This window comes from Oenanthe melanoleuca, chromosome 1 (assembly GCF_029582105.1).
Source record: "Oenanthe melanoleuca isolate GR-GAL-2019-014 chromosome 1, OMel1.0, whole genome shotgun sequence".
Classification (NCBI taxonomy): Eukaryota; Metazoa; Chordata; class Aves; order Passeriformes; family Muscicapidae; genus Oenanthe; species Oenanthe melanoleuca.
This window is the reverse complement of record NC_079333.1, coordinates 43,449,915-43,468,486: the sequence shown is the minus strand read 5'-3', so window position 1 is coordinate 43,468,486 and position 18,572 is coordinate 43,449,915. Positions and strand designations below refer to the sequence as shown.

General features: G+C 38.1%; 1 protein-coding gene across 1 annotated transcript in view; it reads left to right on the top strand.

The window, feature by feature from the left end:
- Positions 1–18,572, top strand: part of MICU2 (mitochondrial calcium uptake 2) — a 138,701-nt gene that overhangs the window by 73,417 nt on the left and 46,712 nt on the right. Inside the window, exon 2 of the mRNA XM_056486588.1 lies at positions 643–790. Within this exon, the coding sequence (XP_056342563.1) occupies positions 643–790 (148 nt within the window). The remainder of the gene's footprint in view (positions 1–642; positions 791–18,572) is intronic.

Sequence of the window (18,572 nt, the reverse complement as noted above, 5' to 3'; positions counted from 1 at the left end):
GAAGTTGGAGATTTTTTGTTTGCTTGACTAGTTGAATCTGGGTTTGGTGGTATGGTCTCTGACTCTTTTGTTGGTGTTTTCATTGCTTTTCCCATTTTTCTGACAGGCCCATACTTAAACTAGAATATCATTATTCTCCCATCTTAGGAGTTGCTCCACAATTTAATAATAAACTTCAGGAATGGGTCATTTGCATGGATATGCAGCACATTTCAGCCTTTGCTGAGCCAGCTACTAACCTGGTGAAACACTATTGACTGTTTGGTGGGTTTAGGTCTTTTGCTGAATTAGCAAGCTGAATTTGGCTCAGCAAGAGCCTGACAAGTAGCAGAGCTGGCAAACAAGGATGTGCAGGACCACATAGCCAAGAGCAGGGGAGTGGGAAGCAGGAGCCTTTGGTGACATCCAGCCATTGATTTGGCTCACCTGTGTTGTTAAAGCATGCTCTAAATGAAGCCAAAAAATACTTGGACTGTCATATAAGCATGTCATTCCTTAAGACTGTGCCATAAAAGCTCTAATTGCTGGTAGCTTTTTGTTGTGGCTACCCACAAAATACTGAGGTTGATCAAGATAGGGTATAGGATTTTTTCTGATTACATCTTTGGTCTACAAATGCAGTGGACTCTTTTTCTTTTTTAGAAAGAAGATGTCATTCATGCAGATGTGGATGAAAGACTGTCTCTTCGAAAGCACCGCTTCATGCATTTTGCATCACTGGAATATGAAGGAGAGTATTACATGACACCAAGAGATTTCTTGTTCTCAGTAATGTTTGATCAAGTTGAACGTAAGTTGTTTTCTTGTTATTGTGTTTGTGAAGGAAAAGAAACTTGCTGGTCCCCTTAGAGATGTCATTTGCAAATCACTGGGATAAGATCCTTTAATGTTACATAAATCAGCAGAAGCCAGTTTTTAAATGTTGCCCATATGGATTCTCACAGACACTGTGACCCTTTACAGAAATGAGGTGAGGCTGATGATTTAGAAATCTGGTGACTTGCTGATGACATCTGCATAATTTACATGTCTGATCAGTATGTAGTTCCTCAATTGCTTACATGCCACAATAAATAGAATGAGTGTATTATAATAGTGTTCATACCATTCCTGGTCCTGTCATCTTCTATTCACTTCACCAGTGAGTAATACTGTGACCTTTTTTCTTAGAGGAGTCAGTGATGGGAGTGAGTTGAATAAGAATAATAAAACCCAGAGTTGAGTTCTACATTTTTGGTTTTAAATCTTCTTTGATTTTTACATAACCTAGTTAAGAGCAAATCAAAATCACAAGTGTCTTTTCAAGAAGTATTTTCAAAAGTGTGGTTTCTGAGCAGAAGATAGAAACAGCACACAAATAAAAAGTGCATATGTCATTGTCCTTTACTGGAGGTTTTCTGGCTTAATTAATTATACCCCATTACTTAAGCTTCTTTTGTCTTTGTATCTTCTTCTGTTATTTCCATGATACAGTAATTTTTTAAAAGATATATGCTTTTTTCCTCAAAAAGAAAAAAAAAAAGGTTTTACAGTTTTCCTAGGATTTTTTTATTTTGTTTTGTTTTTTTTGATTTTGAAAGGTTAAGTTTTTCCAGTTTCCAGAGGGGATTAACACTTAGAGGACAAATACTCTGTTAGTTCATCTGCTGAGAGAAAGAGGGAAAATTCCCAGCTTTAGTAGTTGTTTGCTGCAATCTGCACATCTGACCAGGAGAGCATGTTGTCTAGCAAAAGCCATTCAAAGCCTCGGATTCTCTGCCCACATACCAGTAAGTGCTGTAGTGACTTGGGAATATTGAACTTGAAATCCAGAAGGGAATTCAAGGTCCTGTGGAAGGGTTTGAGAGACAGGGAGGAAGAAGGAGACCAGAATGCACTTTGATTCAAGCCTAGGGCAGAAAGCAGTTTAAAAGAGCTGCAGGTGGTCAAAGAATAGGACTCAAGTATCTGTATCTATAATAAAAAAGTTTTCCAGTATCTGCCAAAAATCTATAGGTGATAAGGATACATGAATTCACTGCTGACACACAGCTTCTAATATTACACAAAGCTGAATATAAATCCTTAGAAGGACTTTATGACCTTGAGAATCATGGAGATTTTTAAAATACTTTTAATGTATATTTTTAATGTTTTTAATATATGAGTGTTAGACTTTATTCCCCCTCAAAACTTGAGTCATTAAGTTAAAAACCTAAAAGGGAACTTATTTTGAGGTTTTCCTGCCTGAAAGACAGAGAATACAGAAACTTTTAGTTTTGAAGATGTGGTTTTCAGACAGTTGTCTCTGAAGACAAGGTTAGAGAGATGTTTCTCAGTCCTAGCCATTCATACATATTAATTGGTTACTCCAAGTATAATAGTACACATGCAGATTTTTAATGAAATGGTATGTGGTGATATCTGTTTGTAATGCAGCCAAGTTAATTTCAGTTGCTTTGCTAATATGAGTAGGAAATAGCATTAAACAGAAAGGAATAAATAATGACAAGAAAAAGAATCTTTGCTCTAATGCGTATTTAGCATTTCAAATTGAGGTCAGGCTTGCAGCAGTAGCATCATAGACGCTTAATAGAAAAATGTTGACACTTTAATCTAATGTTCCGAAATATTTTTTTAAACTATCATTGGTATGGATTCTTTGACCAGTAGCATAAACACAGTGGTAAGCAATTCTCTTGACTTCTCTTGCTTGGGATTTTACATTTTTATGTGACCACAAACAGACACAGAATTTAATAGCAGAGAAATATGGCACTTGAAGTATTTTAAAGGCAGTTGTTTTATTCATTGTGTTTAGAAGAGTTTCATATGATGAAAATAAGCAGACCTCTCTCAAATATCTGTCCTGGTATATTCAGAGTCAGTCAAGATAGTGACCATAGCAAAGCAGCAATTATTTTGGAAGCTTTCCACTTATATAATGAAATAATTCTCTTTCACCCTGAACATTGTCTTTAGACAGGAAAAAGATATAACAACACTTATCTTAGAAAGTGATACCCTTCACTTACTGCATATTTAGATGCAATTTTAACATGTGATCCTGCATCCAAATGGTGAGTCTTACAATGCTGAACTCCGAGCTGTAATGATTTGGTTATTCTCTATCTATTTTTTTTTAATTACTAATAAGTGAAAAAACCCAAACCTCTCAGTAAAATCTGTAGCACCCTGGCAGTAATCATTCATCTTCATAAATATTTGCTTGGTGCTTTCCAATTGGATGCTTTTTATAGTAATATGGAAGACTTAAGGCTGTTCTAAAGTTTTGTTTCTGCTGTACTTTTTACAGACAATATGCAGAAACTTCTGACTAGCCTCATGTGCAATTTAGTTGTGTACATCACGAAATATTGCTGAGGTTGATCTGTCCCTATTCAGAGATAAATACTCCCACAAGGGAAAAAGGCAAGCAAAGGATGAGAAACATTAATGATTTGAGAATAGAAGACCTTGGCCAGCCAGCCTTAGGGTTTTTTGCTCATGGGTGGTTGTCCCTGGAGAATTGCTTTGAAATCTCCTATTAGTTTTTAAACATAGTCAAATTCAGTAGAAAGTAAATGTGGTGTTGTATAAACCAGATGAGTTGTTGGTGCCAGCATTAAAAAATACCAAAATATTTTAGCTATGTACAAATTGTCAAGTGAATTCCTTTACACAGTTGGGTGGAATTTATTATTGAAGCAAAAATCTTAGGTGTGCCCTTTGACAGGATTGCAAAAGATGCAATAAATTATGATTTATTATGGAACACTTTACCAGATAAGAAAACAGATGAACTGTACTGCAAATGTATCAGCTGTCATCCAGCCTAAGTGATCTTGAACCCTGCCTGGTAGACCTTAGTTCACTACCTCTGGTCATTTGTTTCCTGGTACATGGGTTTCTCTGTTACTCATTTTCTTTAAAGTAGGCAAAAGTTGTGAAATATTGGCATTCCTGTTAATTAAGTCACACCTTCAAAGTTATTTATTGGCACGGTGGTAATGAAGAAAAATATTTACAGTACTACCATGTAAGGAGAATAAGCTGATAACAAATGCAGAGTTTCCTGACAGACTTTTTGTTCTGCATATTGACAAAGCAAAGAGCTCTATAAAGGAATAAAGACACCATCCAAAAAAACTTTGCTTGCTTTTAGAGGCAGTGCTTCACACCAAGTTACTCTGTAAATATGTGCCTAGTTTTATTGCTGTTAGTTATTTTATGAAAGGAAGCAGCCACTTCTTTATAAACAGTGGCCAACAGTAAATGAGATGTGGTAGCATGGCACAGCATTTGTGCCAGTGCAAAACTAACATGACAGCATTTTTTTCTACCAGTTAGTGCACTGCATACTAAATGCCCCATTGGGGATTTTGGATTTATGGTTATGTGCCATGTAATCTTGTGTTAAAACTATGTCACCACAGGGATCTGTGGCAAACCATTGCAAAACCAGCCAAGTTCTTCTGGGTAATCTGCGGGATGTTCATGTAAATCCTCACACCTGATGAAATGATAGTTTAGTGAAAAAGTATTCTCTGTTACTGTTCTTATTGTGATGTAAAAATACTTCACAATGTCTAGTAATATCTAATACAAGTAATATGAACTTGCTGTGTTGCGTCAGAAATTCTATCACTTTTAAGATCACAGGTATGAGAAGGATAAAGTTCTGCTGATTTACACTGAATTTTCATTGCAATGCAGGTGCATTTTCGAGACACCCTTCATGTAAAATTTGTATCTTAAACAGTTGTACATAAGCTCATATTCCAGATTAGACATCTAATACTGTGTTAGAGCTCCATGGAAATACCATCTCTGATGTGCTATTGCAAAACATATAAGAAAATCTGTATTAATTTTTGAAAAGGACTGCAAGAATCTTCCTTCAGGAAACAAAAATTTTGCAATTCATTGAATCTGAACTATGCTTATGTGCATCTTTTTCTGGAGAAGATTATTCTATTCCTCTTCCAGGTAGAAGACAAACCTTCAGGTTACCTTATCTGATAACAATTGACACTTACTAAATAAAGATCTTGATCTTTCTGTATCTACGCAGTCCAGATTTTATGTGGTGTAGCATCTTCATTCATTCAGCTGCTGTAAAAGAGATTTTCCTGTGTTCTGGTACCAGAGGCAGTATTTCCATGGTAGAGTCCTGTCTGTCAATGAGGATTAGTACGTTCTGAGTTTCCTTGGAGAAGTTGTTCAAGTTGGTTGAGCTTTCTATGGGAACACAGTTGGTGGAAAGTTGTGGTGTGTTTGCAGGCTTGCTATGATGTGTGGCTTCCTGTCACAGCATCAGCCTGGTCATGGCTGTGAGGGAATCTGAGGAAAGGACACAGTGCAAGGCTCTGGTGGCTAAAAAATTAAATTCTCCATTGTCCTTAGTTGAGGTCAGTGCTGGTGCAGTCAGTGGTGTTAGGAGAGCCAAAAGGGAGAGTCAGTAGATGAGCACTGTGGAATGACCTGAGTCAGTCTTTTTATTTTTGGGTCTTGAGTTTTTTGCCTTTGGCAGAAGTTCAGGAACCTCTGCTTTAGTGTCTTCATTTTGACCTGAATTTCATATGCAATAACTAACCAGACTGATGTGACTCATGCATCAGTGTCAGATCTAAAATCTAGGATGCAGAGTAAAAGAATAAGATCGAAGCTTGTCAAAGTGGAGAAGCTTCATATGGGAAGTAGGGATTGAAGTGTTGTGCAGCTGGGAACTGACTTCAGTCCTATCAAATTTCTAATGCGTTAACAAAGAAATAGTTTTCTCTCTGTCTCTGTATTTAGTGTTTTTTAGTACAGATATGTCATTGTTGCTCAAATCCTCCAAACACAATAGAGAACTCTGCAAGCTGAGGATGCATGACAAAGATGACCGCTTTCCCAGTGCTAGATGGAAGCTAAAATGAAGATAAATCCAAAGAAATAACATGGTGGTTTAAGGTCATTAGATTAATCTCTTCTGAATTTTAGAAAATGAAACAAAATCAGCCAATTCTAGCCAAAGGTTCTTAGTCATCATTGTTTACTCATTTCTTAAAGTGGGGTTGTAAGTAAAGAAAAATACTATTCCTGTTAAGGAACTGAACACAAAAGCAAAAATAAACATTGATTGCTGAAAATGTCTTCCATACTGTGGATTTTTCATCCTCAGCTATCCTTAATTACCCTAAAAGCATTAGGAAATCCTACCACAAACCTATCAAAGTCTTCAAACTAACTTACTTTCATTTACCCTTAAGTGTCCAAGTAGAACATAAAAAATTGGTGTTGTGCATAAAATACTATATTGTTTTGAACCTAATGTTGTGACTCAGCCAATTGTTGGTAATTATATAAGCTAATTAAGGGAATTTTTTGTTTTTTCATTTGTCCTCATTAATTAGATGTTAACTCTGATAAGTAACATACGTAGGCTGTGTGTTTATCAAAAAACTAATTTGACAGTAAATAGTTCTTTGTTTACAAATATGGCTGAAATTCCTATCATCTTGATAATATATATTTATGTCTGGACATATGTTTTGTTGTGAACTCAAATAAACACTAATGCACTTTCATAATGGCTACATCACAAGATACTACACAACGGAATCAAAGATGGGATTCTTGAGGAGAAATGCAGTGTTTCCTGCTGCACCATTCAAATCTGCTCTGTTGGCCAGGCTTCTTTTTTAGGGGTATTAACCACTGGCCTCTGCATCAACTTACTTCTTTGCCCTCATTTTTCAGAAGAGTATATTTGATGGAGAGTCTGAAAAGCAGCTGAAGGGGAGCAGCTCTGGGAGCAGAGGTGTTAGGTGAGTGCTGGCTTCCAGCACTGTAGCCCTGCGGCTGCAGCAGCGAGGAATTGTGCACAGTCAGATGGGAGAGCAGGAGGAAAGGGAGCCATGGAGCAAAATCACTTAAAAAGGAGCATGTTTTAGCATATCATTGCACAAGGAAAATGTCTTTTTTTCCCCCTTCAGTTCTATTTTCATGCCTTCAACCATGTTGAAGATATCTGAGATACATTCCTTGTACAGTCAAATAGGAAATTTTTTTTTGATCTTTGAATTTATATTAATTATATTAATTACATTTGTATGTTTGCAGGTATGTCTGTGTGAGACAGCAGTAAGGTTATACTGAGTTCGTGTCTCTGTTGTGGTTGATTCCTATTTTTCCCTTCATGGCATTGATGACTGGCTGAAGAGTGATGCAGTTTGAGAGTTCTTACCTCATTTGACTCCAATGTTTACTGATTAGGTAAAAACTTGGGCAAGATGATTTGCAAATATATTGCTAGCCATTTAGCCTTCTGAAAAACAGTTCAATGAGAAGATAAATTACAGCTTCTTAATGAATGAAAGCAATTTTTAAAAACTCAGCACAAAAATAGTACCAATAATAAAAGCGATCAGGCTTCAGCAGAGTTGTGAGCAAGAGGCAAGTGGTCTCAGTGCACATCTTGAAGGATTTGGTTATTTAAAGTGTGAAAGTTATTGGTTATTTAATGGCATCTGAATGGAAAACAGATTCCCTGAAATGAATGAAAATGTATTGTGCTCATACAGAATACTTGTAGTGCAAGTAATGGAAAGATCTGGTTATTAATAACAGGAGTCTGCTTGTTGTATAAACATCGTCTGCCTTAGAATTTCAGAAATCTTGCAACAGTTTCTGCTGTAGTCAAGTATTCCAGTTTTGTGACATGCTAATGTGATATTTAAAATACCTAACAGAGAAGTCACTTTTTTTATACATATGGGCATATTTCAAGAGCTTATACAATCATTCTTGGTCTCTGAATATTTTTCCTATCTTTAAAGATTTTTTTGTGTTTTTAGAACACCACACACTTTCAACTACTTTTATAACATACTGTCAACATACCACAGAAAATATCTCTGATATCTCCCACAGGTTCCAAATACTTTTGACAGATTACTTCAGTATTTTTTTAATAATTCAATGGAACTTAATCAGTTCTGAAACATCCTGCTTAACTGACAATTAAGTCTTAACAGATGTAGCGTGAAAATCAGATTCAATTATTTTTTTCACTCTTAAGTGTATTTTAATTTCTTGCAACATATGTCCTCAACATAGACAGGTATCGGTTTATACCAAAGAAGTACAATCAGATTTTAAAATTCCTTGGCTTGCATTCAGTTATTTAAGAACTGATGAGGATCTGCAGACCACTGGTGGATGATAGCAGGTGCCAGGAGTGCAGGTCAGGCTCCTGCCAAAATCTAGCACGCATTCTAGCCTCCTATTTTCAGTTGTTTGTAACTCTTTTGGTACTGATGGTTCTGTGCTTTTCCTTAAGCCAATGCTGAAGTTTTATTGTATTAGTCATATGATTTATCCTTTTTTGAGTAACTTTGATACAAACTACTATTTTTCCCCTGCTTGTTCTCATAAGAAATGTTACATTATGAGTTTTTAAAAAATGCCTAGGGTAGAACCACAGAGCATCAATCACTTTGCTTCTAGGCAGTAGCAGCAGGCAAGGTGTGCAGCCTGCTTTGGTAGGTGAGAGGAGCTGTCCATACTTGCCAAACAGCTGGTGTCTCCAGGGGCACCTTTGAGAAGTTCCATTGCTCCCTGTTTGGAAAACACTGGCACTGATTCCCTAAGGGAGAAACTGGCCAGGTTATGCTTTGTTTCTCACTCCACAGCCTTGCACCTGTAGTGGGTTATAGCACCAATTGTGCTCAGTAGCCTTCCTCATCTGCTGTGAAACAAAAGCAAATACATAGTTCAAAGACTTTTTTTTTCCATGTGTAAAACACACAGATTCCTCTTGTTAGAGCCACCTGCTTATGTGGCAGTGCCCTCCCTTGGGTTACCAGCTTCGTTACTGCAGGGTAGAATGCAGACAAGACACAATTCTTAGTAATCAAATCAGCCTTCCAGTGTTGTCCCTCAGAGAGCTCAGGTCTTCACACCATCATCCATATTTCTGGCAAGCACCTGGTCATTCTGCTGGTACATCTTTTTTTAAATATCTTTCCTTTCAGACCTGGAAAAGCCTGAAAGTGAAAGGATTTTACAGACACAGCTAACAAAAAAATACTACATTTTCTAACAAATCCTGCTGTGGTTGTTACCAGACAAAAAGGAGTTCAGCATTGCTAGTAGGTCCAAATCCATCCTACCTGGCCATCCTTGGTTTTTCTAGCTGCTTTTTTCAGATGATCAGTATGTATAAAATGCCAGTATCCAGGGGCTTTGTTCACTAAAAGCTGCAGTCATACTTGGCTTAATAAAAATTTTTAAATGGGCTCCTTGCATGGAATTTAAATAGAAGACGTGGCCAAGACAGCTACCTTTTGATGTTATTCAGTTTATTCCAGTTGTCTTTCAGGACTGATGTTTGAAGTCTTCAGAACAATGCAGCTCATTTTCCCAGACACCAGCCTTCTTTTCAAGTCTTGAATGCGTGAGCTCTGTGCCAATACCTCTAATACTTCTGGAACTACTGAGACAGTGAAATCTTGCTGCTGCATCAGTATTGGCAAGCGCGTAGTAAGTCACGTATCCCACTAGAGAAACTGCCAGTTCCAGAAAACAGAGGACTTTTCTCCTTTTTTGTTCCTCTCCAGATGTTGGGTGGGTTTTTTTCATTCTTGTTTCTCCTGGGGAAGGGGTGTGCATGTGTTTGTGTGTCACTCACACCCTGACAGTACCATTTATTTCTTGAGTGTGGATTTGTTGGTGACATAGAATGTGAGAGCTTCCATTTGTTTCACTGTCAGTTTCTTGGGAGAAACTATAAAATCTAATGCTCAAAAATTTCATCTGCTTCTCTGCCTTTCTTTGGATTGGCTAAGGAGAAACATTTTTTGCCAGCTGTGGTAAAGGCAGTCTCTACTGCTGAAAAATTGAGAGGGTCTTTTAAACCAGTATGGTCATTTTAAAAGTACACTGGGCAACATAAATTACTCTACACTTTCAATAGAAGAAAGCTGTCCATTGTTTGCTTTTCATTTGTACCAACTGTGAGAATTATAAAAAGCCCATTTAAAATTTGCTTCATGTGTCGTTTCAATCTCTTTTGTCTGCAGCTAAAATAAATGCTCATTTCAAGAGGACAGTTGTTAATGTTTATGTCCAGTATTTCTATAAAAAGGACAGAGGATATCTGCTTAGTCAACCATTGTAAGAACACTCATATTTATTGCCACTGCTTACCTAAGTTAGTATGTAATATCTCATATTTTTATGGATTTGTATCCTCTTTTAGGGGAATACTTCACAGCTTAGTACTTGTCTTAAGCATTTCAGAATTTATCATATATGTTCTCTAAGTAAGCTCCCAGTTCCGTAGTTCAAAATAAAACAAACTTAAAATATAGACCTCATACATTTTTTCATACTCAATTTAAAATCATTTTTAACCACTGATTATATTGGAAAACAGTGACGCAATATCTCTGTTCCTTAAAACCTCTGCTGATATCCACCCTATAGGTATTCACTGTATAAACCCTGTGGCTCATATGCTAACATTTCCCATTTTCTAAAATAATGGATTTTCTTCTTTTGAAGCTTAGCTCTGTATTACATTATAGATAATTAAGCTACCACTCAGCACTGGTCTTTTTAGTTTAGCAAACCTGAGTTTATTTTTATCTCCTCTGTCTGGATGAGGCCATCCATTCCACAGCTTCATGTAGGTGTCTTTATTCCATGTTTTTCTGAGTGTGCTTTATCTGTGTAAAGCCAGTGTCATTCCCTGGCTCACAGCACAATCACTAGCAATCACTGTGGTCTGAGAAATGGAACAAGGATGAAGGTCAGGAACTTCTTAAATTAAGACTGTTGCTGAAACTTCTGAATGTCAGACTGCAGCTTTAGGAAAGGAGAAAAATGGTTCAAAGCAATGCTCACTTGAGCAAAAGGCTGAAATACGTGTAGCCTGTGCTCCACTCGCAGTCACTACGTGCAGAGCAGCTTCCAGCACCAAAGGTGCTTTCGTCCTCATTTGGTCCTCCATGTGTCTGCCAAGCTGAGGATGCTGGGGTAGAGCAAATTATTTTCTGCATCCTCAGGTGACAAAATTGTTGACATTATCATTGTATTGTGATTAAAGCAGAAAAAGAGAGATCTGGAAAACATTCTCTTAGGAGGTCATGTACAGCCAAGGGCTTGATGCCCCCAGGTAAAATACCCTTTTGCTGAGGGAAAGGAAAAAATTGTCCATTTTTTAGTCCACAACTGCTCTTGGAGGAGAAACTAGTTTTTTTATCAGAGAAGCTGAGAATGGCAGGAAAGAGACAACACAAGAATAATTGAAACAGGTGAGCACAGAAGCCCAGTATACTGAAGCCTGCTGCAAGTTAAATGAGACATTAGTGGGAATTTTGATGTAAAGTGTACTTCTGCATTTGGATTTGCCTTCTTAATTATATTTACTGAATAAATATTTATGTTCTATTTCTGTCGTGACCTATTACAGTGTTTCCTCTGGTGCTTAATAGGGTCAGAATTCTTCAGAAAACCTGACTGAAAAATAAAAGCCGGGGTAAAGCCAAATGTGTTTCTGAGGGTTTTGCTTCATCAGATTATTTGAATTCAGGGGGAGAAAATTTTTTTTCTGAGAAAATAAGACAATTCTAGAAAAGAACAACTTCTTTTTTGAAAGAAGCTCGTGATCTTCTTTGTCTATACTTTTTTCTTCTTTCTGACAGATTTTTTTCTTTATCATGAGGAGTTTGAAGTCAAAGGGTCAAGTGGTAGCTTATCTTTTCTTATTCAATCTGCAAAGTTCATTCTTTAGTAGAGAAGGTGCTCTAGTTGATGCACAAGACTTTTTGTTTTTACTGCTATAAAAGGCTGATGAACGTCATGTCAATAATTTTTAAACATACTATTAGCAGCAGTAATTTTTTAAGTTGCAAATTGACCAAGCTATTTTGACCAGTGCAATAATAACACAGTTTTTAAGCTCTTCTGATTGAATGGCAAAAATAGGTTAAACCTTTCATAGCTTAAAAAACAGGAGCATCTTGTTATCATTTACATACCCTTGGAGCCCCTGCTGTAGGAAAGCTTTCCAAACATCTGTTAATTGCTATGTGGCAGATGTTAATGATGTATAAACAAGTCAGACTCAGCAGGGGCTGTAACTGGTTTGCTTAGAGCTTCTCTCTGTGCTAATAACAGAATGAGATAATCTTAGAAGTGGAAAGAAACTTCAGGCTAATTTAAAGATAAAGGTGAGAATGATGTGGACCATCAACTGAAGGAAAGCAAGTCTGCCTCTGAAAGGAACTAAGGAATTAAACAATAGAAGGAAGAAGGAAAGAAAAAGTAGAGATTGCAATAGTGCTAAAACCTGGAGAGCTATGGAAATAATGAAATGGGTCAGTGCAGGGTCAGTAAATACTCAAGGCTGTAAACAGTTCTTCTGTATGAAAATTCCTAAACATGGTTATTAGAATGTCCTTGTCTTTCATAAGGGCAGTTGGAAAAAGTAATGTCATCATACTAAAAGTCATCTACACTAAAATGGCCTTCCTAAAATTTTCATGTAAGGTTGCACTTCAGAGCCTTATAAAGGAAAAGATTCCTTCTGGAAATTCTGCAATGACAGTATTATCTTAATTCAGCTCTACATAGCAGTTCCCTTTATCACTATCATCCTTGTCATCTTCAGGAATCTAAAACATCTGAAGTGCTACAATAGCAGTTTTATTAACATTAATGGAGATTAGTTGCAATTATTAAGCTTTTGCTGAAAAAGAAAGTGATGCATTAGGTTCTCCTAGAGTAGGCATCCAATAATTCAGTTCATCCTTTTAATTTCAAAATGGATGTGTTTCCATGGTGGGTGTTTGTGAACCTGTATCTTTCAGTGGACGATGTCAGCAGAATTTGGGAAGGTGAAGATTGGATTAATATTATCATCAGTTGTAAAAATACAAGGTTTTTGGAGTAAAACTGTAGACTAGTAACAAGTGGACCCAAAATAACCTTGTGTGTTTTCTTTTGCTTGTATTCGTCATGTCTTTTAGAAGTTCCTCTTACTGACATTCAACAGAGATGGTAAATAATTTACTAAAGCGTTTTCAAATTTTTAGTCAAGAGAATTATTTCATCTCCTTTTTGTCCTCTAATACAAATATATTTTTTGTTTCTTCAAAAAAAGTCTGCGCAGAGGTGAATAGGAGGTGTAACTAGCCCAGTCACCCCTTGCAGTAGTTGAACACCATCTAGTGGGTGTTCACTTAATCCTTTAATTCCTAAACAGAATCTATATTGGTTATAATTTACAAAGTAATTGTTCTCTAAACTCAAAAGCAACGCCTTCGGACAGCTAGTCACTGTAAATTCATGTTCATGAATGGGGCTTTTGTTCTGGAAGGGAAGCATAATGAGGGTTTGAATTTGTGGTGTTTATTGTGCTCTGAACAGTATGACAAAATGTCCCAGGCCTTGAGCTTAAACACACATTTCACATTAATGAAATTACCAATATGGAATCCTTTCAGTAAAATGCCCCAATTCACTGGTAAATCCAGTGCTTAGTACTCTCATGCCTCAACAAATAAGGCAAAAATTATATTGTAGGTTGTCAGTGAGAATTGAAGCCAGGCTACAGCCTCCAACTGCATGAGATTGTTGTTGCCATTAGTATAAGCAAGGGAGCAAAAGCCAAAAACTGCCTATGAAACCTACCAAGTATTGCATGTATTTGGTGTTAGTGTATGTTACAGAAGCACATAAATGGATATTTTCTTTTTGGGAGGATTGGTCAGGTAACTGTATTAAATTAGAGAGATGTATTGTATTCATAACACTTCTAGAAACAAATGTCTGCAAACACATGTGTCCTGGTTTGAAAGACAGGTTCTGCCAATAAAGGCAGAAGCTTCTCTTTGAAATGGAGAATGTAAACCCCCTCCCTCCAAATTATTATTATAATTTTGAAATTAAGGGGCTCTCAGGCAAAGATATGGGAATTAGGAATAACAGTTCTTTACTAGGAAAATTAAAATAGAAATACAGTATTACAAAGAACAATCCCAAAACACTGACAGAGTCAGAATACACCCTGACACCCTGTCAGTCAGGGTGTTGGCAGCAGTCCCATTAAATGGTGGCTGCATCCTCCTGCAGTGACAGATGTGGTTCAGCTGGAGCAGTGCTCCTGTAGAAGGTGCAGTTTTCCTCTGAAGGTCCAGGGATGATGTGGAAAGGTCCAGTTTTCCTCTGGAATCCAGTGGAAAGAAGGTACCTTGTTGTCCAAAATCTCAGTTTTTATCTGGGTAGGAAATGCTTGGCTCCCCCCCTGGCTGGAGCATCTCCCAGTGGGATGATGTAATTTTATCAGTCATACAGTGGGACTGAATGGCCCAGCAGCAGATGATATCTTCCTGCAGGGAGGATGGGTTGTGGATAGGTTGTGGATAGGTTGTGGATAGGTTGTGATGGGTACCATGTAGATACGGGTCACTACCCCACCTGGCTTTAACAGATGGTGATAGAATACACATTTCTGGCCACATCAACCCAACATAACGTGCTAAATCCAACTGAACATGGTCTTGGGGAGCAGATCCTGACTGACCTTGCTTTGAGCTTTTTCCTGTTGTCATCATGATCAGATAAGGACTTTCTAATTACTGTAATAACCTCCAGAGCTCCCTTCCAACTTCAGCTATTCTGTGAGTGAGGCAATTTCCTTTAACCATAGGGGAACCCCACTTCATGGGTTTTCCCACAGGTTTCTCTGAAACTCCTGGAACCATCTTTCACAATCACAAAAAAGGTGCTGTTTGTGATATGTTTCTTAGAATGTTGCCACTGGGAAGGAAAGAAGAACAATAAGATGCTTGAAATGATGTGTTTGCTCTGTGAGGGATTGAGCCCTGAAGGCCTTAATTTCTAGATATTTGATGGAAGGACAAGCCACTAGGAGAATGAAACATGATTACTGCCATCATTAGAATGGTTCAACAATAGAAATCAGACATCATGCTGTTGAGATTTCCAAATTTTGTAATAGTAGTACAGAAAAACATCAGCCACCTCTTTCTTTCTGTTTTTTTTTTCTTTCTGAGTAGGGAGTACTGTGATATGATGAATGACAGTTTCCCTAACTGATGTTTCTAGTAAAATTCCATTGTACTTTTGCAATCAGCTGTCACCTCTTTGAATATTTTTGGCAATATTTCTAAGACCTTTTACTGCATGTTGCTGTAATGGAAGTAAATCTTTAAAAAAACCCCAAAACATAACAAAAGAGAAAGCATTAATGATGGTGTAAATAATTTTGATATGTGATAGGGTGAAACAGGAAAACCAGTAAAAAAAAAAGTGAGCTACTACATAAACTGGATCTAAGTAGCTATTTTTATTTACAGTACTCTTGAGAACCCATGCAATTTATGTGAAATGTCAATGCTCCTGGTTGCTTACCCACTGCAGTAATTTAAATTGCCTAGATGCACCGATATGTCAGCTATTTACTGCTTGGACACAAGCACAATAAATGTCCTATATCTGAAGAGAATTACAGTAACCATTGCATTTTTCGTGCTGATACCATTAATAAATACAATTTTTTCACTTAATATTCCAGTTTTAATTTTACAAGTTTAAATTACTTCAAATCATTAGATTTTTTTTCTTTCTGTTCCACTAGGAATAACCAATTTCAACAGTTTGAAGTTTGTGCTTGGATGAATAAGTTTAAGAAGCAAACTATTTCATAAACAAAGGAGTTGAATTAATTTCACCAATTTTGACCTGCCCAGTGGATGAGGGAAAGGCTATGGATGTTGTTCTACCTAAACTTTGGAAAAGCCTTTGACACTGTTTCCCTCAGCATTCTCCTGGAGAAGCTGGCTGCTCATGGCTTGGGGGCTGCACTCTTCACTGGGTAAAAAACTGTCTGTATGGCCAAGCCCAGAGAGTGGTGCTGACCAGCTGGGGGCTGGTCACTAGTGGCATTCCCCAGGGATCAGTTTGGGACCAGTTCTGTTTAATATCTTTATAGATGATCTGGATGAGAGGACCTAGTGCATTCTCAGTCAGTTTGCAGCTGATACCAAGTTGGATGGGAGTGTTGATCTGCTGGAGAGCAGGGAGACTCTGCAGAGGGATCTGGACAGGCTGGATCAAAGGGCCAGGGCCAATTGAATGATGTTCACCAAGGCCAGGTGCCAGGTCCTGCACTGGGGTCACAGCCCCAGGCAGCACTGCAGGCTGGGGGCAGTGGCTGGAAAGCTGCCTGGCAGAAAAGGACCTGGGGGTGCTGCAAACAGCAGCTGAACATGATCCAGGTGTGCCCAGGTGTCCAAGAAGGCCAATGGCATCCTGGCCTGGAGCAGCAGTGGTGTGGCAGCAGGAGCAGGGCAGTGACCGTCCCCCTGCACTGGGCACTGCTGAGGCCACAGCTCCAATCCTGTGCTCAGTTCTGGGCCCCTCACTGCAAGAAAGACATTGAGGGGCTGGAGCGTGTCCAGAGAAGGGACACGGAGCTGGGGAAGGCTCTGGAGCACAAGTGCTGTGAGGAGCAGCTGAGGGAGCTGGGGGTGTTTAGCCTGGAGAAAAGGAGGCTCAGGGGGGACCCATCACTCTGCAGCTGCCTGACAGGAGGGGGGAGCCAGCAGGGGGTCAGGTTCTTCCCCCAGGTAAAAAGTGACAAGAGGAAATGGCCTCAGATTGCACCAAGGAAGGTTCAGGCTGGGTACTAGGGAAAAATTCGTCATTGAGTGGGTGGTCAGACATTGGAACAGGCTGCCCAGGAAAGCAGGGAAATCACAATCCCTAAAAGTGATCAAAAGTTTTGTGACACTTGAGGACACAGTTTACTGGTAGACCTGGCAGTGCTGCATTAATAGCTGGACTCAGTGATCTTAGAGGTCTTTTCTAACCTTAATGATTTGATTGTCTTTTGAAACCAAATCATGGAACCATTGTCCAAACTAACTTTAGTATTTATACTATCTTTCAAATGTGTGAATATGTATTTGTGTGCATCTGAACTAATGAGACAATGCATGAGCCAAAGTCTGCTGGGAGCAGTAGGACAAAGTACTTGATCCATGTGGTTATTTCTGGCATTATCTATAATTCTTTCATGTTGGAGTATTCAGTACATCACAAAGAGTAATAAACCATACACTTACTTCATATAATTTGATGCAGTTTGAAATGATTTGCAGTTCCTCCTTAGGGGATAAATTGTATCAGAGCAAAAAGGTGAAAAAGATGGTCCTCTCTGACATGTCCTCTTTTTCTTTATTCCAGGGTTAGTAAAGTAGCTTTATCCTAACAATAAATTCCCACACAACAGGTGAATTCTCCACCTGGTACCTCAGTTATATTTGCCAGCAAGAGAATCCAATTTGTAATAAGCAGTCTTTAATATTCTTATGCTTAGTCTTTAAGAGGTTTGGGGGGTTTTTTTTGCATTTTGTAAGGTGTATATGAAAAGTAACAGTTTATCAACAGGGAAGATCTTCAGAATACATGTTGTCAAGGAAGTGGTGGCTGGATGAGGCAAAAGGAGTGGTGCTACTGTGGTAATGGGTGCTTTATATTGAGTACATAAGCATAAATCAAATGTTGCATAGTAAGATAAGTTTCTGGCTTTGTTAAGATGTTGACCTTTTCCTCCTTCATTTTGATTGTGGAAGGATTTGCACACATTTTCATTCTGAATCCAAATTAATCTCTGTTTATAATTAAGATGCAACTTGTTCAAGTTGTGTATGCAGTCATACTTTTAACTGTGTCATTTCATTGTTGTTCTCCTTACTCTGTTGGGGAAGATGAAATCCAGGAGTCTCCCGCATTACTCCTCTTTATTTGTTCTTCTATAATAATCTTCTCTAGCCATAAAGTAGATTGCAGAACTCTTAGGCCAGGGATCATGACTTCTAACACTGCCTAGTAGAGGAACAGAATTAAGCCTCTAGTGCTAGGAGGCTGTCATAATAGTTTACCTTCATCTGATGTTAGTATCCTAACCTAGCATGTGCTCTGAATCTGTAGTATTTAAGAACTAGGTTTTGTTAACAATATGAGATGAAGACTTAAAAGAGAGTGATACATGAATTTTAACTTCTTTATTTCAGAGTTGGATCAAAGTTCTTTAGTTAAATCTTCTTGAAGGTGTAGTCTAGCTTATACTGTTTTCTTTGCTAGATAAGACTGACTACAATCTCGAACGTTGTAGCAGGAATTTTTGGGAGTTGTGGCTCTGCTTGCCTGCTCTTTGTGGGAAGGTCCATGGTTTTGTGCAGTCAGGAAATGCCATGTATCCTAGAAGTCTGAACTGCAGACATTGTGTTCTCTGTAAGTTGCAGGAATTGTTCTCCACCCTTCTGGTCTCAGAAGCATGTATTATGGATACAGCTCTTTCCAGGTAACCTTAGTTGTCCTTTATAAGGCTTTATTGCTGCAATTATGAAGCCATTCCATCTCTTGAACTGGTGTAAACTTTGTCCTTGCATCTGATTAAGTTCTTATTAAAACAGAGAATACATGCCCTTAGCTCTGCTAACATTGAGCTGCTAGATAGGAGGTTGGAAAAACAAGTTACAGGTGTAACAAATACAGAAAGCAGTCACAGTGTG